This window comes from Mytilus californianus, unplaced genomic scaffold (assembly GCF_021869535.1).
Source record: "Mytilus californianus isolate M0D057914Y unplaced genomic scaffold, xbMytCali1.0.p SCAF_1, whole genome shotgun sequence".
Classification (NCBI taxonomy): domain Eukaryota; kingdom Metazoa; phylum Mollusca; class Bivalvia; order Mytilida; family Mytilidae; genus Mytilus; species Mytilus californianus.
Genome location: NW_026262581.1, coordinates 38,806,264 through 38,823,325, shown reverse-complemented (window position 1 = coordinate 38,823,325; position 17,062 = coordinate 38,806,264). Strand labels below are relative to the sequence as shown.

General features: G+C 32.8%; 1 protein-coding gene across 2 annotated transcripts in view; it reads left to right on the top strand.

Annotated features, from left to right (window-relative positions):
* Positions 1–17,062, top strand: part of LOC127701968 (uncharacterized protein C12orf56-like) — a 166,502-nt gene that overhangs the window by 61,558 nt on the left and 87,882 nt on the right. For both annotated transcript variants that reach the window (XM_052205951.1, XM_052205946.1), the window contains exon 5: positions 4,277–4,353. In XM_052205951.1, the coding sequence (XP_052061911.1) occupies positions 4,277–4,353 (77 nt within the window). The remainder of the gene's footprint in view (positions 1–4,276; positions 4,354–17,062) is intronic.

Sequence of the window (17,062 nt, the reverse complement as noted above, 5' to 3'; positions counted from 1 at the left end):
CAAATTTTAGGAATTAGGGGCCAAAAAGGGGCAAAAAACAAGCATTTTTCTAGTTTCATGACAATAACTTGTTTGTAAGTGTATGGATCTTTATGAAATTGTACTACAAGGTTCCATATCACAAAGGGAATACTGGGATTGATTTTTGGGGTAATTTCCTCCAAATATTAGGAATTAGGGGCCAAAAAGGGGCAAAAAACAAGCATTTTTCTAGTTTCATGACAATAACTTGTTTGTAAGTGTATGGATCTTTATGAAATTGTACTACAAGGTTCCATATCACAAAGGGAAGGCTGGGATTGATTTTGGGGGTTTTCCCTCAAAATTTTAGTAATTAGGGGCCATAAAAGGGCAAAAAAAACATGCATTTTTCTAGTTTCAGGACAATAACTTGTGTGTAAGTGTATGGATCTTTATGAAATTGTACTGCAAGGTTCCATATCACAAAGGGAAAGCTGGAATTGAGCTTGGGGGTAATTGCCCTAAACGTTTAGGAATTTGGGGCCAAAAAGGGGCCAAAAAACAAGCATTTTTCTAGTTTCCAGACAATAACTTGTGTTCAAGTGTATGAATCTCTCTGAAATTGTACTGCAAGGTACCATACCACAAAGGGAAAGCTGGGATTGAGTTTGGGGGCGATGAATCATAAGGGGGTTCAAAAAATTGGGGGGGGGGGAATTTTTTTGTTCCTTTTTTTTCTTTAACATTTTCCATTTTAAATTGGTTATTTCTGATTTATATATAAAAGCAAATAATAATGATATGGTTTGAATAGGCATACATGTGAACCTCCCGACGGAAGTACAATAATCCCGTTTTCAGGGGTCTCCTCCCGACCTCCCGTTGAAAAAATCCCGTGTATGAAATTTTTCATGAATGAAAAATTTCTGCCCAACATAACATCTCAGGCATCTGGTGTAACTGACATTACCTGAAGTTATATCTTACCTGTAAATCAATTTACATGCATAATTATATGGCTTCACTTGTCAGCTTGGGTGTCAAACATACTGGTAAACAACGACTTTTACCTCAGGCTAACTGCCGTTGTGTAACAAAAACTGTGTATTTATTGGGTTACTTCCCTTGATTTATCCTGTTTTAAGTTACTTTCCTTTTAATAATGAAAATTTTTAAAAGAATATAAATAAAATATAAATTGAACAAATAATCATAAAAGGATGGTTATTAAATGATTTTAAATGTCTTAGGACAAATAAAAAAATAATAATTTGAAAATTATTTGAGGATTCTATACTTCCTTTTAAGGCTTAAATTGAAATTTATATAATAACTATGACCCTAACTTTACAGCTAGAATGAATTTCTGAGTTTGCAAATAAAAACTATTTGCAAGAGAAAAAATAAAAAAATAAAAACTATTTGCAGACAGCTAAACAAATGTTCTGGTTGCAATGATTATTTTATAGAATATGAAGTAAAAAATTTAAAGAACATACTGGAAAAAAACAATGTTAGATTGAACATGTAGAATATAAAGATGGAGAAACTTTATAAGTACAAGGGTACTATAAACATAATAAATTGGTTGGAAAGTTAAAGAAAACACACTTTAAAAGACCATTTTTACAGCACACGGTTACATTTACAACAAAATTAATGTCGATTAAAAACCTCCTGATCTGAGTCCTAATCTCCTGACCAAAATTTCCCAATCTCCTGATCTGAGTTTCACAGTCCATCACATGTATGAATAGGTAAATTGAAAATTTTTAAGTTCTTAGACCACTTTCATTCTGTGTCAGAAACCTATGCTGTGTCAAATATTTAATTACAATCCAAATTCAGTGCTGTATCAAGCTTGAATGTTGTGTCCATACTTGCCCCAACTGTTCAGGGTTCGACCTCTGCGGTCGTATCAAGCTGCGCCCCAGCGGAGCATTTTATTTTCTCTATTTTTCCATAATAATGTATCAATAATGTTGTGATCTTGAATAAAAATAAACATTTTATATTCTGAGAGCTTTTAAGAATTTATAATAGTTTGAGTCATTAAGCTTATATAAAAGTATCAAACACTGCTTATTATCAAAGATGTAGTATATTTAAATTTCTTAGTCAGCTTGCATTAATTGTCCAAGGCTTACGTGACAAATCGAGAATACTTGTAGCTCACAATTCAACAAGCCAGTTCTCACAGTTAAACACCCTACAGTTCACGTCGTGATGTAACCATTTCGTGTTCTCCCTTTTTTCGTGGAAAAAGTGACCAGATGTACAACTGACTCTTCCATCTGCTTAAGACAGCATGCCAAGAACATTGACTATGGCTCTTATAATATACAGATATGTATTTACGTACATAAAACTTCATTGTTGCGCATCGTTTTAGATTTGGATATCTACATGTAACACAAATACAAAAACATATCAAGTAATAGAATAAATTACTAAAATGAGGTACAGTCAGTGAACATTTCGATTTTTCATGTTATTTTCAATAAAATTCTTTTCTTTTTCAAAAAATTATTTGAGAGTATTTCTTGATTAATTTTTATGAAACTTTCACAGCTGAAGGAGAAATGATTGAATTTTCTTTATTTATTTATGGATTTTTTTTGTTGAATAACTTTTTAATTTTGTAATTCAGACACGGATCAAAATAATTACACAACATTTTCTGGTTATATTCAACCAAATATATATGAAAAACCAATTATTGCAAAAAAAAAAAATATATACTATCTTTAAACAATACTTATTTTTACAATATTTTAGTTAACAACTGATACAGGTGAATTACATGTAAATATCAAGATGCCAGTCCTTAAGATGACCCCCTAATCCTTAATATTGTTTAAGTCTAATTATCAAATGTTGGAAAAACGTGAACAAACCCAAATGTTCACCTATTTTGAAAGAATTCAATCAATAATATTTCAGAAAATAAAAGAGATAAATGCATTATTTTTTACTTTCGATTACAGTTTAACTAGCCAAAGTTGTATGCAAAATTTTGCAAATATGTGACAATAGTTCATTTACTGTTCCTTAACCGTAAGTTAAAGCTATTTTAGATAAAGAGAATCTAGATAAACAAATTAGAGAGTCATGAACTATATTCTAGTCTTTAATGTTGGAGAGTTGCCATTGTTGAAAATGCACATAGATCCAGGTGAGCAACTTAAAGCTCTAAACAGCCCCTAGCTTGCATTTTTACTGAAATTATAATAGAGAGAGAGAGTCCGAGAGAAATTGTAACAGCAAAATCGTTCAGGAAAGTAAGATCTACAAATAAGCCAACATGGCGGAAATTGTCAATTGAATTGAAACCTTATATCATGATTTCCTTGATAGAAGATTGCTGCTCACAAGGAAGCTATTAAACCAAGAGTTCCAAATGGTGAAGTTGAAATCATCCCTTCGTACATTTTACAGACGCCATCACGAGTTGGTTGACCGTTATGGAATAACTGTTTCACAGATGATATCGGATATGTTCCTTATGTAGTAACTACAATACTCTTCCCTTTTCACGAATGTGACCTACCAAATTAGACTATTTACCGGATTTGTAATAACATAAGCAACACGACGGGTGCCACATGTGGATCAGGATCTGCTTACCCTTCCGGAGCACCTGAGATCACCCCCAGTTTTTGGTGGGGTTCGTGTTGCTTAGTCTTTAGTTTTCTATGTTGTGTCATCTGTACTATTATTTGTCTGTTTGTCTTTTTGTTTTTGGCCATGGCGTTGTCAGTTTGTTTTAGATCTATGAGTTTGACTGTCCCTCTGGTATCTTTCGTCCCTCTTTTATAGGAGTGATTGGCCTTGAAAGTGGACTTTAGCCAATTTTTGTAGAAACCATACTAGATAGCTAGAAACTGTAAATATCAAACTGGCATATTTTTGATAGGTGAGCGATTTAGGCTTTTGGCAACCTAATGTTTAAAGGGTAGTTTCTGCCTTTATTGCTGTCTTGCGATGCCATTATTTTGTCACTGACATCATACCATACTGGATGAACTAGATTATAATTCTGCAATGTTAAATATCACAATTTTCTATTAAAATATATTTAGAAAAATCTATTTTCTGGAACAAAACAGATTAAATTTAAATGTTTTTGAATGACCTAAAATTGGAAATTCCACAGGAATGGACTATGGAAACTTGACCCTTATAGACAATGAATATAATAACCTGAAATTTTAAATTGATTATAAATTACAAATGATTCCAGATTAACGATACCATGTTTTAGTATCAAAAGAATTTTTTGTTCATTTCCTATTAATGTTCTTAAATTTTACAGAGGTGTACCTTGATGTTATATCCCGATTATGAAAAAGCCTTTAGATCCAGTATTGTTAGAGGTCAACAGATTCAAAGGTAAGTTTTTTGCATGTTCCTGAATATGTTGCAACACATTAGATAATGAGTTTAAGAATATAACCAATAATTCATGGACCCAATGATTTTTATGTCCCCACAAACAAAATTTAGGGGCAGTTTATAGTAATCACCATGGCTGTCCGTTCATCTGTCTGTCTGTCTGTCTATCTATCTATCTGGTGGTCCCTCTTCATGCGTGGCACATAACTTTTGTACCACTGAACTTAGAAGTAAGGTCACTTTGAACTTTACTTTGACTTTTGTCCCCTTTTAAAGTAAATCCTTGTCCAATTTGTGTCTAGCTCATTTCTTTTGTACTGAAAACTGAGCGTTCGAGCCTTAGTGTAATGCTATCAAAATGTTTTCCCTTAGTGCATTGCTATAAGAATTTGTTTTTGTAAGAAAATACAAATATAGGGAACAAAAGTTTACATCCAGTAACTCTTTTCTTTGGTAGTGTGGTACTCTGGTATTCTGTATACACCCTGGTATGGTTAGTTCCTCTGGTAAGGTAACACCTCGGATATAAAGGGGTAGATTGGGGTATAGGTTTTTGGCCTGTGAAAGTGTGTGTTTTGTATGGTAATACTCAGTATTTATGTTGGTAAGAATAACTGACTCGTTAAATAAAATCAACTTATATTAACTTTAAGATGCATTAAATATCATCAATACATATATATATATATTAAATAACTTAACAGTGTTCAAACCCATAAATAGACATTTTATCAACCTTCTTTCGTAAATTAAAGAAAATGGATAGCATAAAAATATACCTGGAAAGTTTACTTATTGTAGTTTAGTAATAGGCACTGGAATGGGCACGATTACTGACGAATGTAAACGATTAATAATCAATTTATTGAATGATTTCTGTGTAATCGATTACTCTGATTTTTGTATTTAATCGATTGCAATCTATTACTTTATCATTAGTAGTTACATTACTTTTTGATTACTGTCAATAACATGCTACAAAATTATAAAAAAAAATAATAAAAGTTAAACACAATTATGTTGCTCAATGTATTTATAAAGGAAATTTAGAACTTTACAAAACAGCATATAAAGCATAGTTTCCTAATGTTATGTCGACAGTTGTTTTCTAGATGCATATGGTAACTCTTACCAATCATCCGAAATATTTAAAAATTTTGGTTTTCAACATGGGTGAGGAGTGATAAAGTTCTTACAATAACATGGACCATTACATCAATCACTTATTTATATTTTAGGTCATTAGCTCTATGTTTTACAAATTTTTGCTGTCATACTGACTTAAGTTTGTTTTTTTGTTTTTACTCTGTTATGATATTGTAATTATTATATTTATTTATCATGTTCTAATTTGTTTTGTGCGGCCTTATAGTTGTTTACAAAATAATATTATAACTGGGCAGTTTAGAAATCACTGTAGCAATCATTGATACTGATGGAATGATTAGAACTTTCTATTTGACTAACATAACGATTCCAGAATGATCATAATAGACGCATAATTTAAACTTCTACATTGTTCAAGAAGTTTCCCTTCTACAGTTTTCTAGGAGTTTTCTAGGAGTTTCCCTTCTTCAGTGTTCTAGAAGTTTCCGTGACAACTATATATACAGACACCGAAATTAGACTGATCAGACATTAATATACTTATATTCTTTGAAGTTCTCTGGAGTTGTTGGATTGACACTTTTATTTACGTTAACTACATCATACTAGATTGTGAACTTATTGGACATATTCGATTACAGTTAAGAGATGAATTCCAGATTAAGAAAAAACAAAGGATCAGACTTATATTTTAACCGGATTTTCGAGGGAAATATCGGTTATTAAAATGGTGATGTACGGCGGGTGGCTGGGCGGATCTACGGGCGGCTGCCAAACAGTGTCAGCACAATAACATGAAAACGCTTTAACAAATTTTTTTCAAATTTAAATATGTTGTTTCCTGGGACTTAATGAAGGTCTAGTTAAATTTTCAAGATATTAGTATATCTCCTTTGTGAGTTATCGCCATTTTTAATATCCAAAAGTGGAATTTTTAAATATTTTACTCTTGTTATCTTTTTTATGACTAAGCATAATGTCTTATCTGACAATAAAAATTGGAGTGACAGATTTATTTGAAAATTATCTATTTCCTAAGTGGTAATGATTATAAGCTATATTATTAGAAATTTTGAAGTTAATTACATTATTAATTATAAATTAGATCTGGGTTATATCTTAGCATATAATATCATTGGAGTGACAGATTTATTTGAAAATGTTCTGTTTCCTGATAAGATCTATAGGACTGTATATATAAAGTTTGAAATTTACTAGTAGGACTGTATAAATGAAATTTGAAATTTACTGTTCATTATTAGACATTTTGTAGATAATTAAGTCTCCCTAAACCATATATATTCTTACCCCCACCCCCTTTCAATTTGAGAATGTGCTTTTATCTTGTAAACGGTTGAGATCCCCACCCCTAAACCATATATATTCTTGTATGGGACAATAAAACAAATCAAATGAAATATTTGGGGAGTCCCCAGGTTCACCCCCACCGCCCTACTTTTGGAAAACTTGTAAACAGTCAAGATCCCAACCCTGAAACATATATATTCTTGTATGTGACAACAAAACAAATCAAATGAAATAAAAGGCGAGTCCCCTGGGGTCACCCCCACCCCCTCCTGTTTGAGAACTTTTAAGAGGTTGAGATCCCCACCCCTAAACCGTATATATTCTTGTACGGGACAATAACACAAATCAAATGAAATATAGGGGAAGTCCATGGGGGTCACCCCCACCCCCTTCTTTTTGAAAACTTGTAAATGGTCAAGATCCCCACCCCAAAACCATATATATTTTTGTATGGAACAATAAAACAAATCTAATGAAATAGAAGGCAAGTCCCCTGGGGTCACCCCACCCCATCCTGTTTAAGAACTTGTAAACCGTCGAGATCCCCACCCCTAAACCATATATATTCTTGAATGGGACAAAAAAACAAATCAAATGAAATAAAGGGAGAGTCCCCTGGGGATCACCCCCCTTTTGAGAACTTGTAAACGGTCGAGATCTCCACCCCTAAACCATATAAATTCCTGTTCATAATTTCAAGAAGATTTGAATGACATACAGGGTCAATCCATAGGCGTCACTAATGCATATCATAAACCAATTTGTACTGGACATTGCCCAATGTCAAGCGACAATGGGAATGACGAATTATTGGAGCTTTGTTTGGGAGACTTCGTAACAGCATTCTGTTACAATTATTTCTTGTTACTGATAAGTTTTATAGATTTTGAAATGACATTGTATTAATGATAAATAAAATTTTGGATTTTTTTCTTCTTTCTTTGGTAAATTGTTTGTAGAATTTTGTGGCAAGTTTGTTTGTTATTCTGTAAAAATTAATTTTCTGAATGCTATATATATTTTTTTTTTATGAAGTAAACTCCTTTAAAAACTAAGCTCATATTGTCTATTAATAAACATATATTTAGATTTCTGATTTTGGGCCCAGTTTTCAAGTTGGTCCAAATTGAGGTCCAAAATTAAACTGTGTTTGATTTCAACATAAATTGAATATATATAGGGTTCTTTGAAATGCTTAATCTAAACCTGTATTTCTATTCATTATTAATAAGATAATACCACATTGAGGTCCAAAGGGTCCTAAATTACACTTTTGATTAATTTCATCAAAAATTGAATTCTTTGGTTCTTTGATATGCTGATTCTAGCAATGTTTGAGTGTTAAATCATATCTAATTTTAGAGAACTTAGTCATCACTGGTTGTTGTTATTATATTATTGATTATAATTTGAAAAATTGCATCATATCTTATTTTAGAGAACTATTTATCCAGTTTGAGTTATTTCCCTTTGCACAGAAAATATTATGGATAAAATTAACCTGTGTTTCATTTCAACATAAATTAAATATATATAGGGTTCTTTCAAATGCTGAATCTAAACCTGTATTTAAATATTAGATTTATGGCCCAGTTTTCAAGTTGGTTCAAATCAGGGTCCAAAATTAAACTTTGTTTGATTCAACAAAAAAATTATTTATGGGGTTCTTTGAAATGCTGAATCTCACCATGTATTGAGAGTTTTTGGATTGGGGGCTCCTTTATCAAATTGGTCCACATTGAGGTCCAAAGGATCTTAAATTAAACTTTTGTCTGATTTCATCAAAAAATTGAATTCTTGGGGTTCTTTGATATGCTGATTCTAAGATGTACTTAGATTTTTGATATTGGACCATAATAGGTATTTAAATGTCCAATTTCAAGTATTTCAGTTCTTAAACCACATTCATTTTGTGTCACAAACCTATGCTGTGCCAAATATTCAAACACAATCCAAATTCATAGCTGTTTTAAGCTTAAATGTAGTGTCCATACTGTTTAGGGTTCGACCTCTGCAGGGAAATCCGGTTTACTGTCACTCTGACAGCATCTTGTTTAACAGTTAAGTTGACATTTCAATTTGTATAATATTTCTTGTGAACTTGTGTATAAAAAATCTTGTTAAATTTTATTATTGATCTGTGTCTTTTGTTGGCCACAATTTAAAGGTGATTTCTGGCCGTAACAGAAATTGGGGGCTCGTCCGGGAGAACGTTAATATCAGATTAAAATTTTTCAGCATTTTTATTGAATTAGAATAAGCCAACAAAATTCAACAAAATGGCATTTGATGCTGGTAAATTTTTAAAAACGCCAGACCTAAAAGGGTTTGATAAACTAAAGAAAGAAGAATGAGTGTTGCTTGCTAAACATCTACAAATAGATTTTAGAGGATCTATGAGAAAACAAATTATAAAAAATTTGGTAATAGACAATTTAGTTGACTAAGAAATTTTTGTGAAGAGTCTCTTGAACTCAAGGTCGAAAATGTTGATGCTTTCAAATTAAAAGAGCTTGAATTAGAACAACTTGAATTAGAAAAGGAAGATGGATTTAAATTAAAAAATTGGAAAAACAATTGGAAAACGAAGTTAAATTAAAACAATTGGAAAAAGAAAAAGAAGAAAGACAGACAGAACTTGAAATGAAGGAAAGGTTAGAGATGGAGAAGATAAAAGAAAAAGAAGATGACTTTAAATTAAAACAGGCAGAACTTGAAATGAGGGAAAGGTTAGAGATGGAAAAAATAAAAATAGAAATAGTCAAAGTAGAAAGCAACACTAGATATGAGTCAAAATCAGAACATTTTGATGCAGCAAAAAATATACGTCTGGTCCCAGATTTTTTTGAAAAAACAGTCGATAAATATTTTCCACAGTTTGAGAAAATTGCTTAAAACTTGAAATGGCCAAAGCCTTATTGGAATACAATGCTGCAAAGTGTTCTTGAGGGCAAGGCAGCTGAAATTTACTCAGCACTTTCTTCAGAAAAAAGTTTTCATTATGAAATGGTAAAACAGGAAGTTTTGAAAGCTTATGAGCTTGTGCCAGAAGCATATAGACAGAAATTTAGGTCTTATAAAAAGTTTGATTCACAAACCTATGTTGAATTTGAAAAAGAAGATCTATTTGATGAATGGCTTTAGTCAAAGAAAATAGATAACAATTTTGATAACATAAGACAATTGATGTTATTAGAAGAGTTCAAGCAGTGTGTTCATTTAGAGTTAAAAACACATTTGGATGACAAAACTGATACATTGCAAGATGCAGCTGTTATCTCCGATAATTATACCCTTTCACATAAAAGAAGTTTCAAAGGTCAAAATTTTAATACTTCAAACAGAAATTACAAAAATCAAAGTACTGAGCGTACTGATAGTAAGCCTGTTGCACAGATTAATAGTCAATCTAGTAATAATATGTCTAGTCCAAAATTTGATTCTTTTGAGAAGAAGTCACTGATGGCTGATTGTTTTAGACTCCAGAAGAAGAATGAAAGAGATAATAAACCCAAGTCGAGTGCTTATACCACACCCCTTGTTACCAATAAGTTGGAATGTCCTGCGAGTCAGGCTTTTAAGTCCAGTTTTTGTGATTACATGGAGGATTATAAACCCTTTATGTCTGATGGGTTTGTTTCTATTGTTGATAATACTACCGGTACTCCTCAGCCTATTAAGATTTTACGGGACACTGGAGCTTCTCAGACTTTGTTGTTAGAAGGTGTGTTGACTTTGTCCGAGGAGACTTCCGTTGGTGCCTCCGTTTTGTTACAAGGTGTGGAGTTAGGTTGTATAGATGTTCCCCTCCATCGTATATATTTGAAGTCAGATTTAATTACTGGACCAGTTGTTGTGGGTGTTCGTCCTAATCTCCCTGTTGAGGGTGTTTCATTATTGCTAGGAAATGATCTAGCTAGGAACAAAGTGGTTGCTGAACCAATTGTTACCAGTGAACCGGTGGTGGATGTTAAATCACCTGAAGATGATGCTGATCTGTATCCAGCTTGTGTTGTTACTAGGGCGATGACACTTTAGAAAACAACAAAATGAGGATTTACAAGAAGTCCAGTTTGATTACATGGACCTTTCTGACACTTTCCTTTGCCGACATTGACTGTTCCAGTGGCTCAGAAAATGCCATAATAAGACCAACTAGTACTAACAAGCATGTAATTATGCCATGGCCAGACGTGAACAGCTATTCATTAGACAAAAGAAAGTTTGTGGAAGAGCAAAATAAAGACCCTGAGGTTCTTCAGCTCCGCAAGAGGGCTCAACCACAGGAGGAAGCAGACAAAGTGGCCGAATGTTACTATCATCAAGACAGCATTTTAATGAGGAGGTGGAGGCCCCTGATGCTACCCCAGAGAAAGAATGGAGAGTGGAATACCAAGTGGTGATGTCTAAAGTCTATAGGCAAGAACTTATTGGTCTTGCCCGCGACACCCCTTTGGCCGAACATTTAGGTATAAGGAAGACTTGCCTTAAAACCTTGCAACATTTCTACTGTCCCAGACTTAGAAATGATGTCACAGAATACTGTAAATCATGCCATGTATGCCAGGTTGTTGGTAAGCCTAACCAAAAAAATACCACTAGCACCACTTCTGCCAATTCCAGCCTTTAAAGAACCTTTCAGTCGAGTACTAATTGATTGCATTGGACCTTTACCAAAGACCAAGACTGGAAATGCCTATTTATTGACAATCATGTGTACATCCACTTGCTTTCCTGAGGCTTTTCCGTTAAGGAATATCAAGACACCAACTATTGTCAAAGCTCTTATCAAATTTTTCACGTTAGTAGGACTTCCTAAGTCTATACAGTCCGACCAGGGTTCAAATTTCATGTCAGGTTTATTTCAGCAGGTCGTTTACCATTTAGGAATTGCTAAGTGCTTATCATCCAGAATCTCAAGGTGCCTTAGAACGTTTTCATCAAACATTGAAGAACATGATTAGAACTTTTTGTCTTCAATTTGACAGGGACAGGGATGATGGTGTTCACTTTCTACTTTTTGCGGTCCGAGAGGCTGTTCAAGAATCCCTTGGTTTTAGTCCCTTTAAGTTGGTGTTTGGTCATACTGTAAGGGGACCTTTGAAATTGGTTAAGGAAAAATGGCTTACTGAACAAACTGACTTGAATCTTCTAGACTATGTATCTAGATTTAAAGAAAAATTGTATATTGCTTGTCAAATTGCTCAGAAAAACTTAAAAACTGTTCAGAATAAGATGAAAATATGGTATGATAAAGATGTCAGGGACAGAATTGATAAAGATGTCAGGGACAGAATTTTTGAGCCTGGTGATAAGGTACTTGTATTTTTGCCAGTCCCTGGACATCCTTTACAGGCTAAATATTGTGGTCCTTATACAATAGAGAGTAAAATCAATGAATTGAATTATATTGTAAAAACTACAGGTCGGCGCAAACAAAATAGAGTGTGTCATATTAATATGTTAAAACCATATTTTTAGGGTACTAATAAAGGTGAGACTAAACCAGTTGCCACTTTAGCCATGGTTAACTTGGAGAATGATCATGACAAACCAGATATAATTGAACCTTCTTTTGATTCTAAGACTATGGAACAAACACGACCGCAAAAGTTTTTTGCGGTCGTATATTGGTATGACGTTGGTGTCGTCGTCGTCCAAAGACACATTGGTTTTCGCACTTTTACTTTAGTTTAAGTGAATGGATCTCTATGAAATTTTACCATAAGGTTAAATACCACAAAAGGAAGGTTGGGATTGATTTTGGGGGTTATGGTACCAACAGTTAAGGAATTAGGGGCCAAAAAGAGGCCAAAAATAAGCATTTTCTAGTTTCCATGCAATAACTTGTGGAACGGTGTATGGATCTCTCTCAAATTATACCACAAGTTTCCATACCACAAAGGGATGGTTAGGATTTACTTTGGGGGGTTATGGCTCAAACCGTTTAGGAATTAGGGGCAAAAAAGGGGGAAAAACAAGGTTGTCCTGGTTAATGGACAAATACTTTAGTACAAAACATAATTTAAAGCAGTGTAAGGGAGATAAATCAAATACATCATTTGAATTACCTCCCTTACACTGCTTTTAAATTATGTATAAAGTAATGGTTAATGAACAATTAAGACAATTTAAAACAGTGTAAGGTAGGTAATCCAAATACAACGTTTTGATTACTTCCCTTACACTGCTTTTAAATTATGTTTAAAGAAATGCATATTTATAAAGGAAGACCAGTAAAAATATCAGCAAATGTTGCATCTTTTTTTTTTTTACAAAAAAATCCATATGAAAGATTTGACACCATATTTTTAATTCTATTATAAAATAGATTAAGTTAGCACTATGGTAAATTTAAATGGGTAATTATGGTTGCAAACTCCATTTGAAATTTGAATTGAGATTATGACCATATCTTGAGGGAAAGAATTTTTTGGGGAAAAAAGGGGGGGGATATAAAGAAATTGTGGGGGGTCAGTTTTTTCTCATTTCAGATTTCAGAAATTAAAAAGAATTATTCTTCAAATATTATTTTTTTTTCAAATTTCAAATATTGAAAAATTTCAAGAAGTAATCTTTAATTGCACAGTATGGCGCATTAGATTTGTAAAATCTTTGACCACATTTATTTATTTGTTATGCCAAATCTGACCATGTATTTAGATTTTTAATTTTGGGTCCAGTTTTCAAATTGGTCTACATTAAGGTCCAAAGGGTCCAACATTAAACTTAGTTTGATTTTAACAAAAATTGAATATATGGGGTTCTTTGATATGCTGAATCTAAACATGTATTTAGATTTTTGATTTTGGGCCCAGTTTTCAAGTTGGTCCAAATTGGGGTCCAAAATTAAACTTTTGTTTGATTTCAACAAAAATTGAATATATGGGGTTCTTTGATATACTGAATCTAACCATGTATTTAGATTTTTCATTTGTGGGCCCTGCTATCAAATTGGTTCATATTGAGGTCAAAAGGGTCCAAAATTAAACTTTTTGTTTGATTTCATCAAAAATTGAATTATTGGGGTTCTTTGATATGCCAAATCTAACTGTGTATTTAGATTTTTAATCTTGGGTCCCGTTTTTTAAATTGGTCTACATTAAGGTCCAAAGGGTCCAAAATTAAACTTATTAGTTTGATTTTAACAGAAATTGAATTCTTGGGGTTCTTTGATATGCTGAATCTAAACATGTGTTTAGATTTTTGATTATGGGCCCAGTTTTCAAGTTGGTCCAAGTTGGGGTCCAAAATTAAACTTTGTTTGATTTCAACAAAAATTGAATATATGGGGTTGTTTGATATGCTGAATCTAACCATGTATTTTGATTTTTGGGCCCGTTATCAAATTGGTCCACATTGAGGTCAAAAGGGTCCAAAATTAAACTTTGTTTGATTTCATCAAAAATTGAATTCTTTGGATTCTTTGATATGCTGAATCTAACCATGTATTTAGATTTTGGATATCGGACCATAATAGGTAAATTAAAATTTTTTAAGTTCTTAGACCACATTCATTCTGTGTCAGAAACCTATGCTGTGTCAAATATTTAATCACAATCCAAATTCAGAGCTGTATCAAGCTTGAATGTTGTGTCCATACTTGCCCCAACTGTTCAGGGTTCGACCTCTGCGGTCGTATCAAGCTGCGCCCAGCAGAGCATTTTATTTTTTTTATCTGCGCTGCTGAAGGCGGAAGCAGGTCTAGTAACCGCTCGACTCTTTCTGTCCTTCCATCCAAAAAAACTTTTGTTAAAGGATTCTCACCTTCTATGAAAGGGAATGATTCAATATTTGGTCTGCAGCTTGATAATGCTGACTTGTAGCCAGTAAGCAATTTTTACATCTGCTGTTTATCCACTTTCTGTTTGCTGATAGTTGAAATTTTACAACACTCATTGTAAAAGGGAAATTTTTGTCAAAGTTTTCTCAGCTTCTATGAAAGGGAATGATTTAGTATTTGGTCTGCAGCTTGATAATGTTGAGTTGTAACGATTAAGCAATGTTTACATCTGCCATGTAGCCACTACATGTAGTTTGAAATTTTACAACACTCATTGTACAAGGAAAATTTTTGGTCAAACTTTTCTTGGCTCCAATTGAAGTGAATGATTTTAATATTTGGTCTGGGAATGATCAGTTATGCTCAGGTATACATGTTACTTCAATCAATTGCATGCAAGGACGTCAGGTTCAAACCCTGTATTGGTCTTGTTGCCTATTATCTTGAAAACTATGAAAAATAGATAGAAACTTTAATTAGCAAAAATGATCAACAAGACAATATTGATTGATAAGTCTAATGACAGAAATGGTCTGTCAACTCCTTTTTGGAGTCATTGCTTTTAATAACGATTTTTTCCAGTTTTTTTTGTGTTTTTGCCTATTGTTGAAGATGCAAATAGACTTAGATGAGCTACTCAGGCTCTTTAGAGCCTCTAGAGAGAGCCTCTAGTTAATTGTTTTAATTGATATTAAGTACTGTAAAAAAGTTGTTTTGAAATGTCATTGTTTTTTATAACTCCAACCGTTAGAATCATACTGCCACAATCTTGACAATCATGACAATGATTCATATTTGTAATAAAATTGAGTAAAAGTTTGATCAAACAATGATATCTATATCTATATTGTAAAGAACAATACACTGCAAACTTTGCTATTTATTTTTGAGCAATTTCTTCTTTAACTTCTTATCTATTTATTTATTATTATTTTGGTACCCTTTTCTTATTTCTATATGTTTTAAGGGCATACGATACAGTTTTGATCTCACGGTGAATTTTTGATGAAAGTTTGCATACAAGCTATTTTTCACCTAGTCAATTCAAATATGTAATAAAAAATATACCTTTATGTGCTACTTTTAGAGATAAATGGGGTCGAAATTTTAGACATTTACTGGACATTTCGGTTTCTTGGACATTTCTATCCTTTGGAAAGATATACCTAACTTTTTTGTTTCAAAAGATAAACGCAAGCGGATTTTTGTAAACACATCTGGAATATCTGCGCTTCATAAGTTTGTTTTGAATTTGTGTAACAATTCTTTGGAAATAATTAATTTTTATCACATTTTCATGATTTTAGTCAAAAAACTGCATTTTTGGCTGTATATTTATCTAATTTAAAAAAATTTCATCTGATTTGTTCATAAAAATTGGCACACAAAATCTTCATACATAATCAAGCCAAATGTCATTTTTAAAAAGAGGGGTCCATGAACTCGTTTCCGAGTTAAATCAGTCTGAATGATAAAAACCAGTCTAAAAATTCATCTTTCCTCGATATGTCACAGTTTGACGTCGCGAAAAATAACATTTTACTTTGGCGACGTCATTACCTCCCCTGTAACTGTATCGTATGCCCTTAAGATGTACAAGTACATAAGTTGTGATACACTGGGGATGTCTTGATTAATTGATTGAATGATGTTTTGCTTCATGTCCAGTGGCAAATTTTTCATAAATATTCAATTAAAAATTAACAAATAAATTTAATAGATAGGCATGCAAAGTCATTGGTTTGAAAGGATTAAAAAAATTTCCATTGTTTGCCAAGTTTACACTGAAAACAGACATAAACACCCATCAGAGGTGACCGGTATGTAGGGTCTTGTTTTACGTTGGAAGTTGCAGGAGTCACTCACATGGGGGAATTGATAGGACATAGTTATATAAGTCTGCTTATTGCAGTGCTTTGTCAGGAACTCATGCAGACTACTGTTAAAATCAGATGTTTTCATGCTTTTTGCAAACTTCAGACGGAATCAAATTTGACAAAAAGAATATTTTCAGGTGAAACATATGTGAATGTTTAATACATTATTGGAAAAAATCCCAAAATCTCAGTTGCAAAGTAGGGGAATGTGACCTTACTACCATAATAGCCAATGGAAATGTCATAATTTTGTAGAACATTGCAGGAATTGCCAACCAATTTAAAGCATTTTTCTTATCACTTATTCATATCACACTCTGATAAGTGTGATACCAGAAATACCTCTTCATGCAGGAATTAGATAATAGGTCATAACCATTAGAGAAATAGATTAATTGACATGTAACATGCCTGTATATTATAATGTATTTGATGTCAAATATTTACCAAAACCAATTGTATATCAAACATTTTACCATAACGTTACAAGTAAAAGCGTGTGACATTCAGCGCAGTGAATATCACTTTTCTCCAGGTGATTATGCTTTTTAGCTCACCTAGCTCGAAGGACCAAGTGAGCTTTTTTCATCACTTGGCGACCATCGTCCGTCGTCTTCGTCATTAACTTTTT